General features: G+C 49.7%; 1 protein-coding gene across 2 annotated transcripts in view; it reads right to left on the minus strand.

Moving 5' to 3' along the window:
* The window catches only part of LOC117890773 (neurogenic locus Notch protein), a 53,561-nt gene that overhangs the window by 12,460 nt on the left and 20,983 nt on the right, over positions 1-20,118 (minus strand). Inside the window, exons 3-9 of one of the 2 annotated variants that reach the window (XM_034795847.1) lie at positions 17,527-17,795; positions 17,248-17,452; positions 14,654-14,784; positions 3,406-9,599; positions 2,999-3,335; positions 2,510-2,932; positions 1,569-2,430 (exon numbers count right to left, since the gene is read on the minus strand). In XM_034795847.1, the coding sequence (XP_034651738.1) occupies positions 2,087-2,430; positions 2,510-2,932; positions 2,999-3,335; positions 3,406-9,599; positions 14,654-14,784; positions 17,248-17,452; positions 17,527-17,795 (7,903 nt within the window). In that variant the 3' untranslated portion in view covers positions 1,569-2,086. Of the gene's footprint in view, positions 1-1,568; positions 2,431-2,509; positions 2,933-2,998; positions 3,336-3,405; positions 9,600-14,653; positions 14,785-17,247; positions 17,453-17,526; positions 17,796-20,118 lie in introns of those variants that run through there. The other variant, XM_034795855.1, reaches the window with a different exon arrangement.

The raw sequence follows: 20,118 nt of genomic DNA on the forward strand, positions 1-20,118 counted from the left end.
GTATAAGATTCCTACTCCTACAAAGTTTTGGACGCTACTTAATTTTTGTTGAATTTTCCACGAGGAAAAAGGAAGTTCCGCGCCCAACAAAAGCTGAACGCTGAAGCAATAAGCAATATGGAGTAGCATGAAGCAGGAGAAACTGCTGAACAGATGCAGATAGATAAGACCCATAGAATCGTAGACAAACAGACTCAGCACCGCTTCAACACTGTGGAAAGGTATGTACAAATGGCATGAAATGGTAAGTTTCTTCCCACCTACGACCATCATCCAAATAAGAATAAGCCAAAGAATATTGGGACATGTCAGTGGAGTGCTGAGTCCCTAAGTCCCTCTAAAAAAACGAGTATCATGCGCTGCTCCGTGTTAATGGAGCAGACATCATTCCCAGTTGCAATCCCCAGTGGGATGGTCCATGGAGCTTCCCACTATAAGTATTTGTGTACGTTCAATGTACCAAATCATTATTAAGAAACCGCCAAAAATTGCATTAAAATCAGTTTGTTTTTTAAAATAATTATTTAATATTTTTTATTTATGTCAAAAAAAGTTGCATTTCTGTTTGTTGTTTTGCTGTTTAAGTTAGGAAAACAAATAATTTTACAATTTACACATTACAAAACTTACAAAGAAAATTGCAATGAAGCAATGAAAGAAGAATGATTAAAAAAAAACTCAAAGCTAAAAAAATTGTGCAAGACGAACAAGAAAATCGTTGTTGTTTTTTTGTTTGTTTTGTTTTTGCTTTAATTTTTAGAGTCTAGTTTCCCCGTTGCATATTTTTTGAAAATATCTCTAACTATCAACTTAGATTTTAGGGTGGAGTTTGGGGGTTGGGGGGAGTAGGGCCTTATATATATAGAAAACTTGGCTGGTTAAGGTCTTTATCTTTTCTTGTCTTCTTGTCTTGTATTTCTATGCCTTTTTTTGTGTGTTTGTTTTTATGTTTTTGTCTTTTCTGGTGATTTTGTGGAATTATTTGTTTGTTTTTGCATATCGCTTGCCTTCAACTTAATTCGAACATTTATGAGAATCTTTTTACAGTTTAGCTTAGTTCATATGTAATAATACATAATAATCATACATATATCGTGGTAATAGTAATAGTAATAATAATAATAATAATATTAATAATAATAATAAAAAAAAACGTTGTGTAAAAAAAAAGAGATGGGTTTTTTTTTGTTGATGTGTAGTATAGCTAACAATTTTGTTTATATAAGCACTTCAGTTTTGCAAAACCTAAAGAATACCTAAAAAAATATACACGGTAGATAGACATGTGTGTATATGTACGTAGATATCGTGTATGCATGTAGAATACATTGGATAGGCGTTCATTAATTGTAGAATTCGTTAAAAACTTAATAATTAAAACGTAGCCTAGACTTAGGCCTAGTGATATATCCGTATGGGTGCGTGTAGGGGGCATGGTAGGGGGAGGGATTTGCTCTTATATCCTATAGCTATTTAAAACTGAACAGTGTATAGAATGCCAATGCCGATTCTCCACTGCTGTCTGCTTTTGTTCAGAATTTTCGCTAGTTTAAGGTTTTCAGTTTTCTTTTATGTTTTATGTTTTAGGTTTTTGTTTTGTGTTACTGGAAGCGACGACGATGACGGTACGACAAATCAAATGCGCCACAAAAAACGACCTCTTACGAGTCTACATATATTTGTAATGTATCCTAAGCATTGGGTTAAAAGATATCTACATTTAATATGGGTAGATATGCGATCTAGATCATTCGATTTCAACGCGCACTGTACAACAATCAATTAAAAAATATCATTTAAATTATTACAAATTATTACGTTCCCATTTTCTCTCATGCTCGCGCTGTATTTCTCGATTAAAACTTAAACCCTAAACAGACAATTAAAAAAAAAGAGAGCGCTTTCGTAAAAAAAAAAAGTATTAAAATTGTTTAGCTCCCCTTTTTGTTTGTTTTTGTTATTGTTTATGTGTAAATGTAGAACGTAGTCCCAGGTGACTCTTTAAGAGTCGCATGCACCACCGTTCGATTCCGCAGTCGGGCGGCATTCAGGCATTCAGGCGTCAGTCGGCACTCGTCTATGATCGTCAAATGTAGATGGCCTCGGATCCCTTGTTGGCCTGATGGCCACCCGAGATGTACAGATTGTTGGCCGCCGGCGATTGCACGCCCTCGGACCAGTCCGAATTCGAACGTGGCGACGATGAGGACCAGTGGCCGGGCGACTCCGGTGAGGGTGTGGGATAACTGTCCAATGTCTGGACGAGATGCTGCGGCGTATGACCGCCCGAATGCTGACTGGGCGGCGTTAGGTACTGATAGAATGCCTGATTATGCTGCGACGACGGCGACAGCATATTGGTCGATGGCGATGAGCCAGACATTGAACTTTGTATCGAAGGCGGATTCATTTGACCCGAGTGAAATGAGTCTGTGGAGCAAAGAGGGAAATATAATTTGTAAATTATTTCTGTTTGTGTTGATGTGTTTCCATTGCAGGTAACACTTACCCGGAGATCCACAAAATCCATTCAAGTCCAAACCTGCTGAACCGAATTCCAGGCCTCCAATCTGCTGCTGCTGCTGCTGTTGCTGCTGCTGCTGCTGCTGCTGTTGTTGCTGTTGCTGCTGCTGTTGCTGATGTTGTTGCTGCTGCTGCTGCTGCTGTTGCTGTTGCTGTGGGGATAGCGTCTGCATTATTGCACTGCCCTTGGATGATTGTGGCGGGGCGAGCATAATGCCCATATCGCTGCCCGTGGGCGATATGATGCCCAGACTAACTGGTGAGCTCTGTGGCCCAACCTGGCCGCCGCCCAGCAAGCTATTCAGATTGCTGCCACCGAACTGCTTCTGCTGTGTGGCATGACGCATTGCCTGTATGTGCGTTGGCGATGTGGGCAAACTAGGACGCGATTTAGCTGGCGATGGAGAGCCTGCAAAAGGTGCGGCGATTAGCAAAAGGGAAAACCAAATGCGAATTTCTCTATGCAAGAACTTACCCAAGTAGGCATGCGGCGACAGGGCCAGACTGCTTTGCACGGAATGCGGCGGCGATTGATTCGAATAAGGTGGACTGAGTCCCTGCTCATGGCTGTTGCTGTTGCCACCTCCGGCACCCGTCAGGCCACCAACGAGGCCGCACATTCCACTTCCATTGCGATTGCCACCGATAATCCCATTACCATTCCCTCCACCATTGCCATTCATTCCCTGGAGTCCCTGGCCATTGTTGAGCAGCTCCTGCTGAAATGGCGAACCCATCGAGTAGCCATAATTGTCCAGCTTGATCATGTCCAGGCCATTGCCAGGTGGCAGTGATTGCAGCGACTGTGCATTCTGTGAAAACAAAGCGATACAACTTAGTTGCTGTCAAGGATTGAGGATTGAGAGCCGTCCTTTGGCTTACCTTAATGCAATCCTCATAGCTCGGCGGCTGTTTGGCCCCATTGGGACCGTTGGGCTGGGGCGCGGCCATGGCATTCGAGTACATCGAATTGGTGTCGTACGGGCTGGGCAGATTCCCGTTCATCCCGTTGACGCCCACACCCAGCGGCGAGGAGGCATCCAGCTCCGAGGCCATCACACTCCCCCCTCCCGCTGACGACAGCAGCGACGTGGGCTGTGGCGGCTGGTTTGGCGCACCCGCGCCCGCGCCCGCACCTGCACCCGCACCCGTTCCCGCACCGGAGCCCGCACCCGTCGTCGAGCCACTCATTAGCTGCACGGGATTGAGGCTCGTGCCGTTCATGGCTCCCTTTTTTGAGGCCGCATTTGTCTTTTTTGAGCTGGCCTTCCGCCTGAGACTGCCGGCCGCGTCGAGGCCATTGTCGGGACTGCTGCCCTCGATAAGTTTCGCCTTCTTGGCGGCCTTCTGTTTGGCCGTTTGATTGCTCTGCTTGCCAGCCCCATTGCCCGCTCCACCACCAGCCGATATCACCGTCGGCTGTGTAATCAGCTGCGGCTGTTGGCCCGGCGGCGGTGAGCCGATCATCGCCTGTGGCGTCATGCTGAGCATCTGGGGCGAGCGTGGCACATGCTCATCCAGCAGCCGGACAATGTCATGATGCAGCCGCTCGCTGGCCACGTCCCGTGGCAGTCGGTCCATGTGATCGGTGATCTCGCGATTGGCAAAGTTATCCAGCAGCGCCTTGCACGCCTCGTAGCTGCCCTCGCGGGCGGCCAGGAACAGCGGCGTCTCATCCTTATCGTCCTGTGCATCGCGATTGGCGTGATGCATCAGCAGAATGTTCACCGCCTCCGTGTTATTAACGGCAGCGGCCCAATGCAGCGCCGTCTTGCCCGAATTGTCCGCCGCATTGATATCCGCATCGGCGGTAATCAGATCCTCGACCATGCCCTCGATGGCCAGTCTCGCAGCGAGGATCAGCGGTGTGGTCCCGTCGTGCATGCGTGCATTCAAATTGGTTGCCCTATTCCGTAGCAGTATCTGGAATACGCCCATGGCATCGGCAGCCACAGCGGCATGCAGTGGCGTCCTGCCCGTGTTGTCCTGACAATTGGCATCAGCGCCAGCGTCGAGCAGTCGCTTGGCGGCATCCGCCCGAGCATAGCGAGCGGCCAAATGCAGCGACGTCTCGCCCGTCTTGTCCATGGTGGCGTCCAGTTGGGCGCCCTGAGCCAACAGATCGGATATCACCTGAGCGGTGCTGTCATCATTGTTCTCAATGTCCTCGCCGCTGTCCAGGCCGCCGCCGCGCACTGCCACAATCATCAGCGGTGTAAGGCCGCAGGGTCCGCGCGCATCCACATCGTGCTTGCCGCCATCCTGATGCGCCGGCGGCGTCATAATTGCACGCACATCGGCCACATCCAGATGGGCCTGGGACCAGACCCGCTGGTCGGCCTCCTCGTAATCGCTGACCATCGTATGATCGCTGGCATAGCCACCATTGTTGCCCAGACCCACAACGGAAACGGGATCGCTGCGCTGTCGCTTGGGCAGCGGCATATCGGACTCATCGTCCGACCAATGCCCGCCCGGCTGGCCCACACCCTGGCTCTGCAGGGCCACCTGCTTGTTCAGATTTCGCATCTCCTGGCCATGGGGATCGCGACGACGACGTGACATGACGGCCGCCGGTGCGCGGAAACCCTCCGGGAACCATGTGACCCCATGGGCACGCTTTCGCTGCGTGCTGAGGACCATGCCAAAGAATGCCAGCACAATGATGACCAGAATGATGCCCGCAATCACATACTTGACATTCGCTGGCGGCTCCCCGCCATCATCATCGCCGGGGCTCTGTACACCGCGCACACTGTGGATGGGGAATGCATTTATCTGATGCTTGGCCGCTGTGGCGGCAAGGAACTCGGCCGCCTCCGCTGCATGCTGGAAGCATTCCGTGCACTTGCGATTGTCAATCTCCAAGTAGATCTGAATGCCCGTCTTGTAGCCCTGCGATGTGTACAGAATCTTGTTCTTGCGCGCAAATTCGGTGTCCTCTATTTCGGGCATGCGCACCGTGTCCTTCCAATTGATGATCATGTCCCGGCCGAGCGAATCCTTCTTCATGCGCACCGTCGTCCGCAGCATGTGGCTCATGTTGCGCAAAAATTGTGCCTGAAGCGATCGAAATTGCTCGACATCCATCAGCATGACCACAGACATGGCACCTTCGGCCAGCTGCGGCGACTGTGTCTTGTTCTCACAATCCAAGCCGTCCCAGCTGCACTCGGCATTGTTGCAGTAGTAGTCGCAGACGCCGTCGCCATAGTGCTTCTGGCAGTAGGCATCGTAGACGAAGTTGCAGCTCTTCAGCTTGCGCTCGCAGTCGTGGCCATCGAAGTGGCAGGCCACATTGTTGCACTCCTCGTTGCACTTGCCATTCTTGAAGACGTTCCAGCACTCGGGTCCGGTGCAATTGGCCCACGGATTGATGCCCAGCGAGCAGTCGTTGCCATCAAAGTTGCACGCATAACTGTTGCATTCGGCATCGCAGATGCCATTGCCCTGCTTCTCCTGGCAGCCACGCTGCCGGCACATGGCCCGCTGCTGCTCAAGATCGGCGGCATAGCGATCGAGGCCGCTGCTGGAGCTGCCGGAACCGCCCCAGCCTGGATAGCTGGGATCGTACACGTGGCAGCGCTTGCCCTTCCACCGACTCGGGCAGAGGCAGTCATAGTCGCCGAGCAGATTGTCACAGGCGGCACCCTGCTGGCAGGGATTCGGCTGACACTCGTCCAGTGTGTCCACCTCGCAGTGTTCGCCGGTGGTGCCGCGCGGGCACTCGCAGCGATAGCCAAAGCCATCGTCATCCACCACACAGTTGCCGACGAGGCACGGATTCGAGTCACAGTCCTGGCCGCTCAGCTCACAGTTCTTGCCGTAGAAACCATTGTTGCAGATGCAATGATGTCCGCTCTGCCGAATGTTGCAGTTGCCGCCATTCTGGCAGGGGCTGTGGGCACAGAAGTCAACCTTGTGCTCACAGTGGCGACCCATGTGGCCCGGCCGGCAGTTGCAGTGATAGTTGTTGACCAGCTGGACACAGTCGAGGGTTCCTGCATTGGAGCAGGGATTGCTGAGGCACTCGTTGATGTCACCCTCGCAGCGGGCACCCACAAAGCCGGGCGGACAGACGCACTCAAAGCCACCGACACGGTCGATGCAGCTGCCATTGTTGTGGCAGGCACCGGGCACACAGTCCTCCTGATTGATCTCACAAATGATGCCCAACGTGCCGGGCGGACAGCTGCAGCTGAAGTCTTTGACCAGATCGTGGCAGGTGCCGCCATTCTGGCACGGATTCGGTGCACAATCGTCGATATTCAGTTCGCAATTCTGTCCCTGAAATCCCTGGCGGCAATTGCATTCGTAGGCACCAATCAGATCGCGGCATGTGCCGCCATTCTGGCAGGGCTGTGAGGCGCACTCGTCGATCTCCTGCTGGCAGTAGCTGCCGGCATAGCCCTGCGAGCAGTAGCACACGTGACTGTTGCCATGATCCTTGCACGTGCCATTGTTGCACAACTGCCGCAGACTGAGGCCCTTGCGTTCGGCGGCATCCTGGCAGGAGATGGTCTGCACATCGCACAGCTTGCCCGTCCAGCCGGAGGAGCACTTGCAGCTGAACTGATGCTTCATCTGGCTGCAGGTGGCACCGTTCTCGCACGGCGACTGACCACACCAGTCCACATAGTCGCCGCACTGCTTGCCCGTATAGCCGCTGGGGCAGTGGCAGGTATACTCGTCCCGCTGCTCGTGGCACGTTGCACCGTTCAGGCAGGGCGACGAGTCGCATTTGTTCAATTTGTATTGGCAGTTGGCGCCCGAGAAGCCGGACAGACAGCTGCAGTTGTAGCCATTGATGCCATCGATGCAACTGCCGCCATTCAGGCAGGAGCTGTCCGTGCAATCCTCATCGTTCGTCTGGCAATTGATGCCGCTGAAGCCCAGCGGACAGGTGCACGTGTAGCTGTTCACGTACTGGCTGCATGTCGCTCCGTTCTGGCAGGGCTGGCTGAGGCACTCGTTGATGTCCGTCTCGCAGTGTTTGCCATCAAATCCGTCCACGCACAGGCAGGTGTAGTCGCCGATGCCGTCCAGGCAGGTGCCGCCATTCTGGCAGGGGAACGAGGCGCAGTCATCCGTATTGATAGCGCAATCGCGTCCCTCGTAGCCCTTCGTGCAGAGGCACTTGTAGGAGCCGGGCACATTCAGGCAGCTGGCGCCGTTGCGGCACGGCGAACTGAGGGCGCACTCGTCAATGTCCTCGTCACAGTAGCGTCCGGTGTAGCCGAGCTTGCAGGTGCAGGCAAAGTCCAGGAAGTTCGAGCTGGGCGTGCACTTCGCCTCGTTGCGGCAGCGATTGCTGGCGCATGGATCCAGCTTGCTCTCGCAGTCGCGTCCCGTGAAGGGCACACGGCAGACGCACTTGTAGCCGTTGACCTTGTCGATGCAGGTGCCGCCATTGCCGCACGGATTCGTCACACAATCGTCGATGTTTGTTTCGCATTTTTGACCCGTATAGCCGGGCATGCACTGGCAGGTGAAGGCGTTCAGCTTGTCGTAGCAGGTGCCGCCGTGCTGGCACGGATTGCTGCTGCACTCGTCGATGTCCGTCTCGCAGCGCTTGCCATTGTAGCCTGGCGGGCAGTGGCAGATGTACTCGTTGATGCCGTCCTCGCAGCGAGCACCGTTCACGCACGGATTCGACGCGCACTCGTCCACATCGCTGAGGCAGTGGGCATCGTAGAAACCCCTCGGGCACTCGCACTTGTAGCCATTCACCTGGTCAATGCAGACGCCATTGTTTGCGCACGGACTGCTGATGCACTCGTCCACATTCTTCTCGCAGTGCTGACCCGTAAAGCCGGGCACACACTGGCAGCTGTACGAGTTGATGCCATCGATGCAGGTGGCGCCGTTGTTGCACGGATTGCTGTGGCACTCGTTCACATTGATCTCGCAATTCTTGCCGCTCGTTCCCGGCTGGCAGTGGCAGACGTAGCTGCCCACACGGTCCTGGCAGTGGCCATCGAACTGGCAGGGATTCGATTCGCACTCGTTGATCTGCGTCTGGCAGCTGTAGCCCGAGAAGCCGGGATCGCAGAGGCAGGTGAAGCTGTTGTTGCCATCGATGCACTTGCCGCGATGGCACGGATTCGAGTCGCAGTCGTTGATGTTTATCTCGCAGCTGGTGCCGGTGTAGCCCGGCGGACACTCGCAACTGTAGCCGGCTATGGAATCGTGGCAGATGCCCCGATTTCGGCACGGCTGCGACTGGCAGTCGTCGATGTTGATCTGGCAGCGGGCGCCCGTGAAGCCAAGGGCGCAGCTGCACGTAAAGTCGTTGATCTTGTCGTGGCAGGTACCGTCGTTCAGGCAGGGACTGGACTGGCACTCGTCAATGTCGATCTCGCACTGCGTGCCCGTGAAGCCCGGCATGCAGACGCACCGGAAGGTGCCCGGATCGTCCAGGCAGCTGCCCTCGTTCTGGCACGGATGCGACTCGCACTCGTTGATGTTCGTCTCGCAGCGGGGACCCGTGAAGCCTTGCGAACAATTGCAGCGATAACTGCCGGGCGTGTTCACACAGATGCCGTTATGTTCGCACGGCGAACCCTGGTCACACTCGTCAATGTCCTCGGAACAGTCGACGCCCTTGTAGCCGGTGGCACACGAGCAGGCATAAGATCCATTGATCGGCGATGTGTCACAGATGGCGTCCGCATGGCATGGATTCGAGGTGCAGGCATCGTCCAGGTGGCACAGCAGCCCCGTCTTGCCCTTGGTGCACTGGCAGTAGAAGCTGCCGACGCCATCGATGCATGTCGCACCGTAGAAGCAGGCTGCCTGCACACAGTCGTCGATGTTCTCGCTGCAATCAGAGCCGGCCCAGCCATTTACGCAGATGCAGCTGTACGATCCGTGGGTGTTCGTGCAGGTCGCTCCGTTCTGGCACACAGCCGGACGCTGGGCGCACTCGTCCACATCGTCCTCGCAGTATCTGCCGGTGAAATTTGGCGGACAGCTGCATCGATAGTCATTGATGCCGTCGATGCAGGTCGCCCCATTCTGGCACATGTTCCCCGAGCAGTCATCGATATTCTGGTCGCAGTTCTTGCCCTCGAAGCCTGCCAATCAAACATAGAAATAGAGAGAGGGAAAAAATCGAACGTTAGTGATCGTTTTTAATCGTTATCGATTCAAAAATCGATTTGATCCTTAACTAATTTGGATGCAAAATAATTGGTACACCAAAGGAACCGTTCCCTTTGATTGATTTGAGTGCGAGTACAAATCATGGTACATAAAAATATAATAATTTAAACCGATCTTTTCAAATTCCATATATGTACATATGTATGTAACTGTCATTTGATATTTCCGCATAAAATAGATCGTAGAATTCTTCAGAGCGGGGATTATATTTTTCGAATAAACGGTCACACTGCTAAGCGTATATTCTCTCTCCCTACTGCTCTACCCATGGCATATTAATAAGAGGGTAAGGCAGAGGCTGCATATGCACACGTTCTCTCTGTGTGTATGTGTGTGTGTCCAATGAAGTGCATAAACAGATTTATGGCAACATCATAAAATGCTTCAATAAACGAAAACGTTTAAAGCAACAACAAAAGACGAGGGAATGGAAGAATACATACAACAGAAAAGGTGGTTGTCAGTGGCGAAGGAGTCGCACAAAGCGCAAAGGCCGCTTAAAAATATCGCCTTGTTGGAGGAATGCTCTGCAGCTGTGATGCACATGTTTTGTTCCAAGCCCCAGCGACAGAGAGACACACCGACAGACATATGGAGAGAGAGCCGGCTTGGCTTGCTCTCACCCTCTCTCTCGCTCACTCTCCTGAAAGTTACCTGTACTCGCCCGCCGCTCTCGCATCATCTTGCATCTCGTTCTCTCTCCCTCCTGTTTAGCCAGCGGCAATGTAGAAAACGGAACAACGAAACAACAACGCTGCGCATGCGAAGCGAATGGGCAAACAAAATATAACGTAAAAAACAGAGACAGAGGAAAGGCAGCCGCCGCCGCGCAGAGGCATTCATACATGTGTGTATGCGCTGTATGCTCTGTGTGCCTGTGTGTGTGTGTACAACACGTCTTTAGTTGTTCTTTCCCACGGTCTCATATCTGGCCAGCCCCAACCCGAAGCCAGCCCAGCCGCAGCCCGAAGCCGACGCGAACGCGGACGCTGGCTGGAAGCCCGGTCAGCGCTATCTTGAATGCGCGCCAAGCAAAATGAGCGTCGGGCTCTACCCCATTCCACAGCAAACCACACTCTTTCCCTCCCTCTCACACAAACAGAGTAAGCACACTAGTTGCGGAAAACCGAATCTCCATATACCCTTGCCGTTCGCTTGCTCATTGTTTGTACGGCAACAACAAAATAATAACAATTAATTGATTAATTCCAAAGAGTAACTTAATTGTTTTTACTCTATGCTATTCATGGGATATAAGAAAAACTGAATATCACTCTTCGCTGCCAAACATTTGATCGAAATCATAATGCCCACACTTTGTAAAGTGTATACCAATGTTGCTTATGCTGCGCGCGCTTTGGCGGCTAGCGCTAGCTCTCTCTCTGTCTGGCTTGTGTAAGATTGCTCTCGCTCTATCTCTTTCGCACGCTTGCCTGCTGTCCGCCCTCTCCCGCACTGCACCGCACTCGATCGAGTTTTGGGCTTCGTTCATTGCGCTTTACTTTGCTTTTGGTTTACTTTGCTTGTGTGTTTGTGTTTGTTTCGAGGAATTAAATCGCACTTTATGTGTGATCTCTGTCTCTCTCTCTGTCTCTCGTTCGCCCTGGCTCTCCGTCTCTTTGCTGCCTGGCATGGCATGCTCTTGCTGCAATGGTTTTTTGGGGTAAAGTAAAGCTCTCTCTCTCGCCCACAAGCTTTGTTTTTAATGGTTTTTCTTGCTTGGTCGGTTTTAAGTTGAGTTTTTTGATGTTGTTGTGTTTGTCTTTTAGTATTTTTTATCGGGCCTACAAAAGGAAGGGCCCACAGCCGAGAGACACACACACACACACACACACACACGTGGGGGACACATGCACATGTATGTAAGAGTGAGACAGAGACTGCTGCAACTTGTTGCCTGGAACTTTGGAACCCTGGATACCAACGAAGAGTGGCATTTTAAGTGTCTCCTTGCAACTGTGTTGGTTTTTAAAAATAAACCAAGGCAGGCGCACATTAATTCAGGATGGGATAGGCAGCGAAAGAAAGAGTAAGAGCATAGCAACAACAACATCTGCTGTCGCACACACACACACACTCACGAAACTCAAGCACACACATGTTTCATATTCGTTTCGCTTTTTTTTCGTTTCTTCTTTTTAGCGTGTAACAAAAGTCACAGTAAAAGTCACCCAGTCACTTAGTGACCGCCGCACTTTGAACTCTCAACTGTCGGGGAACATTCGGATTTCTGCAGATGAGATCTGCACTATATCAAAATCCGGAATGGAATAGAAATCCGCTGTATCATATGCTGTGTCTGAGGGGAGACACAAATCACACAGAACAGATGCCGTTGGAAGGGAAAACTAAAGGGAGACTGGAACTAGGGGAAGGATTCGAGATAACCATCTGTAATATTTATGGGAAAGTCAGAAGCCAGAATATGATGTTCAATTGCCTTAATTCCTGGTTCAGATATTAGCTGAGGGAACATTTATCCCAGATCTCCCTGTTCTCTTTAGTTCCCATCAAAGGCCTAAAAATTCGCTTGCGATTAATCGAAAATCCAATGATGGTCAGGAAGACATTCTTTTGCATAAAAAGATAGCAAAACGCATAGCCGCGGAGAAATGTATTGAAAGCCCAAACATCGCAAACTTTCTTTACGTGTTCTGACAGGCAGCCTGTCAGGTATAGACAGGTATGTCAGACTCGGATGTAACTCAGATGGCTATATGTATGTACATAGCTACTACCAAAGGTCCAATCGATCTAAACGCGGCTAGTAAAAATGCTTTGGCCTCTGCTGAACCTTCCCTTTTCTTGTTTCTGTGCGGATTTGTTGGTCTCTTCAACCCAACTTGTTTCCCAGCCAGCCCACTACAGACCAACCTCCCCGCCCCAACTCTTCCTCTTCCTCTGTCGCTGACTCTGTTTCTTCTTTCTTTATTTTGCATAATGAGTGCAACTCCCCCCCCTCCCACAGATGGCAAAAAACTGCCTCCGCCCCACTATGTGCCTCTATTGTGCCGTGATGTCCACAGGGCGCTTCGTGTCGTGTCGTGTCTGTGTCTGTCTGTCTGTTGGCTGTTGTAATTCGGTTGGGATTGCTCAACATTAGCCAGAGACAAACAACAACAAAAGAGTGCAAAAACAGCCGCAAAAAGGCGTTATAACATTTCCCATCGTAATAAATATTGCAATTTTGGTCACACTTTCACACGATCCCAAAAACTGATCCGATGCGATTCGATCCAAACTGAAGTGAAGTGATCCGCGGCCCTGCCCCAGCCCCAGCCCCAGCCCTGCCCTGTGGTTCGCGTTTTGTCTCATTAGAATTTTTGATTGGGCGCAATTAAAAGGCCAGACGACACACAGAAAGATGGGAGGGACACGACACGGAGCACGGAGCACCGACCAGCGAGTGACAATTCCCAGTGGCTGGTCACACTGTGCCTGCTGTTTGCTGTTGTTGCAACTGCCCTGGCTGCTGGCTGGCTGCTGGCTGGTTGCTGGCTTGTTGCAGTTGCACCAGCACAAATAATGTCGTGTGCAATTCTCCTCAATTGAAATGAATTAATTGAAAATTGCACACAACACACACGAGACACACACACACACGGACACGGACACATACTAATGGGTATATGCAATGCGAGCAATTTACATGATGAATACAACAAATAACATTGAATGGGCGACAATTGACGACAGAAGAAGGTTGCGGCTGCAAACATACATAAATATACATATGAGAATGTACAACGGGAATTCTCTTCTTTTTTTTTTTGCAGCACGAGCAGAAGCTACCGAGGGAGCTTCTCCCACAGAAATGCGGCATCGAAATTACTCTTCATCGGTTCCAGTTGCAGTTCTCAAATTAATTGATGGGGAGTACAGCCACTCAGCTTTCGAACAGCTAACTCCAAACAATCGCAAGTTGTTTGAAAGAACGTGAAAGGAATTTCGTTTTTCTTCCCATAAAGCAGCAAAAAGTGCCAACACAAGAAAAGGCTGCATAAGAGAATGCTGCAGAATGTAGATTACTTTTGTACACTGACAAATCTACCAAAATCGAATGTCTGCCAGGATTCTCAGCATAGGGAACTCTCTCGGGAGTTGCGTTATGGGTTCGCGAAATTACAACAGTTCCATACATAGTCAGAAGCGGCTTCCACTCTTTGGGGTTGTGGGTGTGGGGGTGGGGGTTTGCCTGGCTGCCACACTCTCTTCCCACAAATCAGTGGAATGAATGCTTAAGCACAGTTACGCCCTAAGGAGGTCATGCAACACAATCAGCGCATTAAGGAGCCCCCACAACGGGCCACTGGGGGCAGTCAGCCAGTCAGCCAGGCAGGCACAAAGAAGAAAGAAGCAGATGAGGCCACGATCTTTTTTTTTTCGGGTTGCCTGCCGCCTCGATGAAATTCGTAATGGGCAATGGGCAATGGCGGAATGGATTGGATTGGAATGGAATGGAATGGAATGGAATGGACGTCTCCCTGTGTGTGTCTCTGGGATGTAAAAGTTGAACCAAACTGATGAATGATGCTCCGTGGCTTTGTGGCTCAACTGACTGCAGATGCCAGGCGGCGGCAGTGGCTGACAAACGAGTTTGAACCTTGTGGCAAGCAGCCAGTAGTCGACTTGCCGCGTGGGCGCGAATGTGGCAGCCACAGCAGCCGAGTCTGTGCCTCTGTCTCTGTCTGTGTGTGTGTGTCTCTCTCTCTCTCTCACTGCCTTTTTGGCTCGTGGCTAGTCATGAGTCATGGACGCGAGAACAGTTCTCAGCGGAGAAGTCTCTCAGGTCTAAGTGCTGAGAACTCATGGCCTCGGGGGTCTAACCAGCAATCGAGAACCCATTATAATCGCGCGGCTGCAATCCAAGATTTGCATTTGCAATTGGCTGAGACAGCGATTAACGCACAGCCACCCAAAAAAAAAAACCAATCTTTAACTTATGGGAAGCTAAACGCACACTCACCTGTGGTACATTTGCAGTCGTAGGACAGGCCATTGGAGCGACAATTGCCGCCGTTCTGGCAGGGCGATGGATTGCAGGGCTTGTACTTCTCATCGCAGTCCTTGCCCTTGTAGCCCGTGGGACACACGCAGCTGTGGATGAAGAGAAGAAGAGATTACATTTTGGGTTCAACATTGACAGCAATTAAATGTAGAGGTTAAGAGTGCAGTCCAGGAATGGTTAATGGAACTCCAATGGAACTTCCGTTTGCACATATCTGGATTTGGATTTGTATCTCCCAATCAGCAAGAGACACAAATAGAGTCGGAGAGGAGGTTGTCTCTCGTCTGTGTGTGTTTGTGTGCTTAGAGACAGAGAGAGAGAGAGGAGTTCCTTAACCGGTTCTGGGAGCTCTCTTCGGACGCCGGACTGGCACTCTCTTTTTATGGCCAGAAGAGTTGTTTCTTCTTACTTTGATTTTGTACAACAATTTTTATGCCACTTCCACGGGCTGCCTGCCACTTCTTTGTTCTTTATTCTTAATGTGATTTAAACTTAATTTGTTTGTGGCATGTAAACCCATCTCCAACTCCAGCACCAACTCCCGAGTGCAATGAGATTCTTGAGAAATGTTTTTTCTTCTGTTTTTATTTTTATTTTGTTGTGTTTGAGCCCGGAAAAACGGGTTTTGGGGTTTGGGTTTCTTTTTCGGGCACCTTCTGTGGTCGGTCGGTCGGTCGGTCGGTCGGTCGCTGTGGTGGTGGTGGTGGTGGCACCTTAAAAGGCCAAAGACAACGACCATGTCTGGGGCCACGCCCCGCCGCAGCACTAATTAAGACCATTAAAGAGCATTTAATTAAATTAAACAATTAAAAGAGGCACACAGAACACACAGCCCAAATAGTCGAACATCGCGAATACCTCACCGAAACGGGGGGAACTCTTTGGGGAGTCCTGAACCCATCCAACTTCCCACAAGGTTGCATCGGAGTCGAAAATTACATGGAAAATGGCCAACAAAAATGTACAAAACAATGCGTCTGAGAACTTGTTTAAAAAATGAATGCACATGGATTTCCAATGAATAAATCTGCACAATTTGGATATACATTTTTTTCATATTCAAATAAACCAAAACTTATATTCCCTGATATGTTCCCACTTTTCTTCGAGTGTTTGCAAGGAAAGTATTCAGAAATAATGATGAGTATTTGATTGACATGTGAACACCCAGCGGCCGAATAGCCCGAGGGCCAATAACGCCCAGAGAGATGATGATGGCTTGGAGCAGTAGTTGGATTCTCCTTTTGTTTGCTGTGCGCGTGCATAAATCATGAATCATATCTATGGACTACGAGTGTATTCATTTCGATTTACCTTTGACCGACTCTGCATTATTCATGGGCTCCCCTCTGATGGCCGAAAATTACGCAAAAACCCATCCACAATTGGCAATTCGAATGGCCAAAATAGCCATGAATATCGCATACCGCAAACTTAATTATTCTCGCTTGTGTTCAACGTTTGTTTCCATTAATAAATAAACCAGCGACTGACAGATGACAAATAAAATCGTTGTCCATTCGGGGAGGGGAAGGCGGCCAACAAAAGAAACAACCAAAATGAAACCTCATAAACTAAGTCATGACTAAGAAATAGAATAAACAGAAGTGTGTTTAGCATGGAAACATCATAAAGATCACAAATCGAATGGTTGCTTTATGCAAATAGCGAGACATTCAACAGTGGCAGAAGAGCATTAAAGACGAGAGGAGAGTCCCAGCGAGCCACTCCACCCTTTTAATTGCAATTTATTTAAACCACTTTCCACCTGACATTCTATGCTAATTGTTATGGAAATGCCCAAAGAAAAACAAACAGCAAACACATGTTCACATCGCACTTTATGGGCCAAATTGGTTGTTGTTTTGTTTCGTATTTCATTTAGTAGAGATATAACCCCAAACCCCACACCCCTTCTGGGCCAATGGTGCTCTGATAATTTGTGTGTTTCAAATTAAAAATGTAAATGATGCCGCCACACACATGGGGAGAGAAAATAATTTAACCAGTTCCATCGCCGGATATTTGGGATCTTTTGTCTGATTTATTTTCTAAAGGCAGGTCGGTCGCTCGATCGCTCGATTGCTCGATCGGTTCGTCTTTTTGTGTATTTTAATTAGAGTGGAAATTGGCGGGCAATTTGTTGTTGCCTAAACGAAAAACAACAACAAATCGACAATCAATAAACTATGCAAATCGATGAAGCCAAAAGCAGTTTTTGAATGCGATTTTATAAGTTATTAGTTTTAAATTGCCATTAATTAAAGGAAGTCTCCAAAAGGAATGGCGGTGGCGGGGCAGCTTTAGATAAATATGCAAATGCGAGAACAAAAACAAAAGCAAAGGCAAACAAAAAATATATAATAAAAACAGAATCAGACGTGTCCGATCTTTTGTCGAACAAAGCAAACAATTTGCACTTGTCAGGGAGCTGAGTTGAGTTATCACAGGCAGCAGCGCCATGCGATTAATTGATGGGCTTAATCGTTAAACGATGAGGCATGAGGCATTTCCGTTAAAGGATCAATAGAGAGAGCGAGTGTCAAACTTACTTGTAGGATCCATGTGTATTTTGACAGGTGCCGCCATACTTGCACGGATTCGATTGGCACTCCTCAACATCCTCGGCGCATGTGCGTCCCATAAAGCCAGGCGGACAGGTGCATGTGAAGCTACTGCTGCCGGCCAGAGCCGTGCAGGTGGCACCATTGCGACAGGGCGAACTGGCGCACAGATTCTTCGTTTCGCAGTGATCCCCTGAAATATCCAAATATATATTAGATGCCATTAGAGGCTGCTCCTCCCTCGCGCTCTGTCGTGTGGACTCTTACCCGTATAGCCGTTGGCGCAGGCGCACGTGGCCTCCTGTAGGGTCTTCAGCTGGCAGGTGCCGCCGTTGTAGCAACGATGCTGATCGCAGGCATTCGGCACCGCAATCTCGCAGAGCGACTCGTTAAAGCCAAGCGGACACTTGCAGGAGAAGCCGGGCGAGATGCCGCCATTGCCGAAGGTCTTCTGACAGGTGCCGCCATTCTGGCAGCGAACCGTCGAGCATGGATTGCGGTATTCGCAGTAGTCGCCAACATAGCGTGAATCGCAACTGCAAATTGGCAGATTTAGATTATTAGTTTTGATTACAAAAAGAAGTGTCTGCGGGGTAGTTGGGGAGGGAGGGATATAAAATATATGTATAGCTAGTTTATGGACTTGTCGGCTTTACAGCGGCACTTTGGCAGATCTCCGCTGGCCGATAAGCCGCACCAGAGAGAGCCGTCCCGCAAAGTGTTAAGTTAAAGCTGACAAAGTAGCCTCATTTCCGCCACAGCCTGTGGACCACTTTCACACCGGCCTGAAGAACTTGCAGCCAAGCTGCTGGGGCACACACATGACGGAGCGTAGCTGCAACTGCACAGATCTCAGCCACAAGTTTAGCTAAATTTCTTGTCAAAAACTTCCCTTTATTCCCTGCCTAAAACATTTACCTAGGGCATTGCATTTTATGCCCTGTCGATAAGCGCACAAAAATGCCCAGCAATGTCTGAGAAAAACGAGGCCAGCCAAATCGGTTCAATAAGCTTCCCATAAACAATATTTTATGCACACAAGAAAACAGGAAGAAAAAAAATGAGTAAAAAGAGGAAAAAACAGGCAACAAATTGGTGGAATAATGACAATGATGCCACCATATTGTCCATCTCTCCTTGGTCTTGGGACTTGGTCTTCGTCTCTGCTGCTGAGCTTGCACTTCTCCTCATTCTCTCTCCATCACCAACGCCACTCCTCTCCACCACTTTTGTTCGACGACAACTTGCACATTGTTGCTGCCGCCGCTGCTGCTGTTGTTGTTGTTGATTTTCCCTTGAGAAAACAATTTTTATGTACGGTAATTTGTGCGCGATCTTGATTGCATATTAAATTTTTCTTCTCTCCCCCCCTTCCCCTTGTACACCCTCTCTCTCTCTCTCTCTCTCTCTCCGTCCATCAGTTTGTGCTTCTTCTTGGTGTGTTCCATGGGGTCTCTGGCAATGAGAAAATTACACGCATTGCTGGTGCGCTGTGTGCAACATCAGCCACAACAACAACAAAAACAGCCAATGAATAATCATTAAGAGGCGACTGCTGCTGCTGCTGCTGCTGCTGCTGACCAGGCCAAAAGAGATGCTGCTAAAGCAGCGAAGAGAGGGGGGGAGAGGGAGAGAGAAGACTGACTGCTGGACCAGGAGGAGAAACGGCTTTTCTTTTTAGCGTTTGATTTTTTTTTCTTGTGCCCCCTGCTACTCCTGTCTTCTCCTTGCTGCCTCGTACTTCCCGTTACAAGTGTGTGAAAATGCTTTAGATTTCGATTTAGCATTAATTTGTAGCAATCGACAGAGAGAGAGAGAGAGAGCAAGGCGCAGAGGTAAAGGGAGAGGAAGAGGAGCACAGCACAGCACAGCACAGCCCTGCCTAAACATAAACTCTTTGCTTTGCTCGCTTGTCGATTGTAATCGAAGCTACAAAGAGGAGGAGGAGGAGGAAGACGCGGATTACGAGGAGGATCAACTGCAGAGGGAGAGCGAACACGAGCGAGCGGCAGTGCAGGCTGAGATAAAGAAAACGCCAAGCAGTGGCAGAAGAACAGTAGCAGCAATAGCAGCAGAAAAGCAGTAGCAGCAATGGGAGTAGAAACAGGAGTAGATAGTAGTAACAAAACATTTGCTGTAGATGCAATTGAAAGTATTTGCGAAGAGTCAATAAATTAATATAAGTTCCTCAAATAATGCAGGAAATGTTCGCTTCTTCCTTCTTCCTTAGCCTAAATTCTAAACGGGAGTAAGTAGTGGCAGGCAGTCAATTGAAGCCCTGAGCAGAGCCAGAACAGCAAGCAGCATAAGTGCAAGAAGCAAGCAGTGCAGAGAGTGATCCGAAACAGCAGCAGGCAACAACAGCAAGCAGGCAGCATCGCGTCTCATTTGCGTTTGTCAGGCGATCTCTGATGCTGATAAGAGACGGCGGGGCCAAAAAGGCGAAACGAAACAGGAGCGAGTGGACCCTCCCCTCCCTCCTCGTACCACCCCAGCTAAGCTACTTCATTCAAATGAGGTGTCAGGCTTTTTGCTGGCCAAGCATAGCAAGAGATAAAGAGAGCGACACCAAGAGAGCCAACAAAAAAATGTTGGCTAAGCAGCAAAAAGAAAAAGAAAACGAGAAGGGACGTGTGAGACGCTTCTTACGCGTCACAACTTTTATACCCGGCACTCAGTACTACATCTGCACTTTAGCGGTTATTTGTCAAATTTTACATTTTTTCTTCATCTGTCATCTACATCAACAACACTACTCAAGCCAACACGCTCCTTTAGCTCGCCACCCTCCCCTAAAGACACACACTGCAGAGTCGCGGCAGGGGCAGTGGCAGAGGCAGAGGCAGCGGCAGAGGCAGC

Source organism: Drosophila subobscura, chromosome A (assembly GCF_008121235.1).
Source record: "Drosophila subobscura isolate 14011-0131.10 chromosome A, UCBerk_Dsub_1.0, whole genome shotgun sequence".
Taxonomy (NCBI): Eukaryota; Metazoa; Arthropoda; class Insecta; order Diptera; family Drosophilidae; genus Drosophila; species Drosophila subobscura.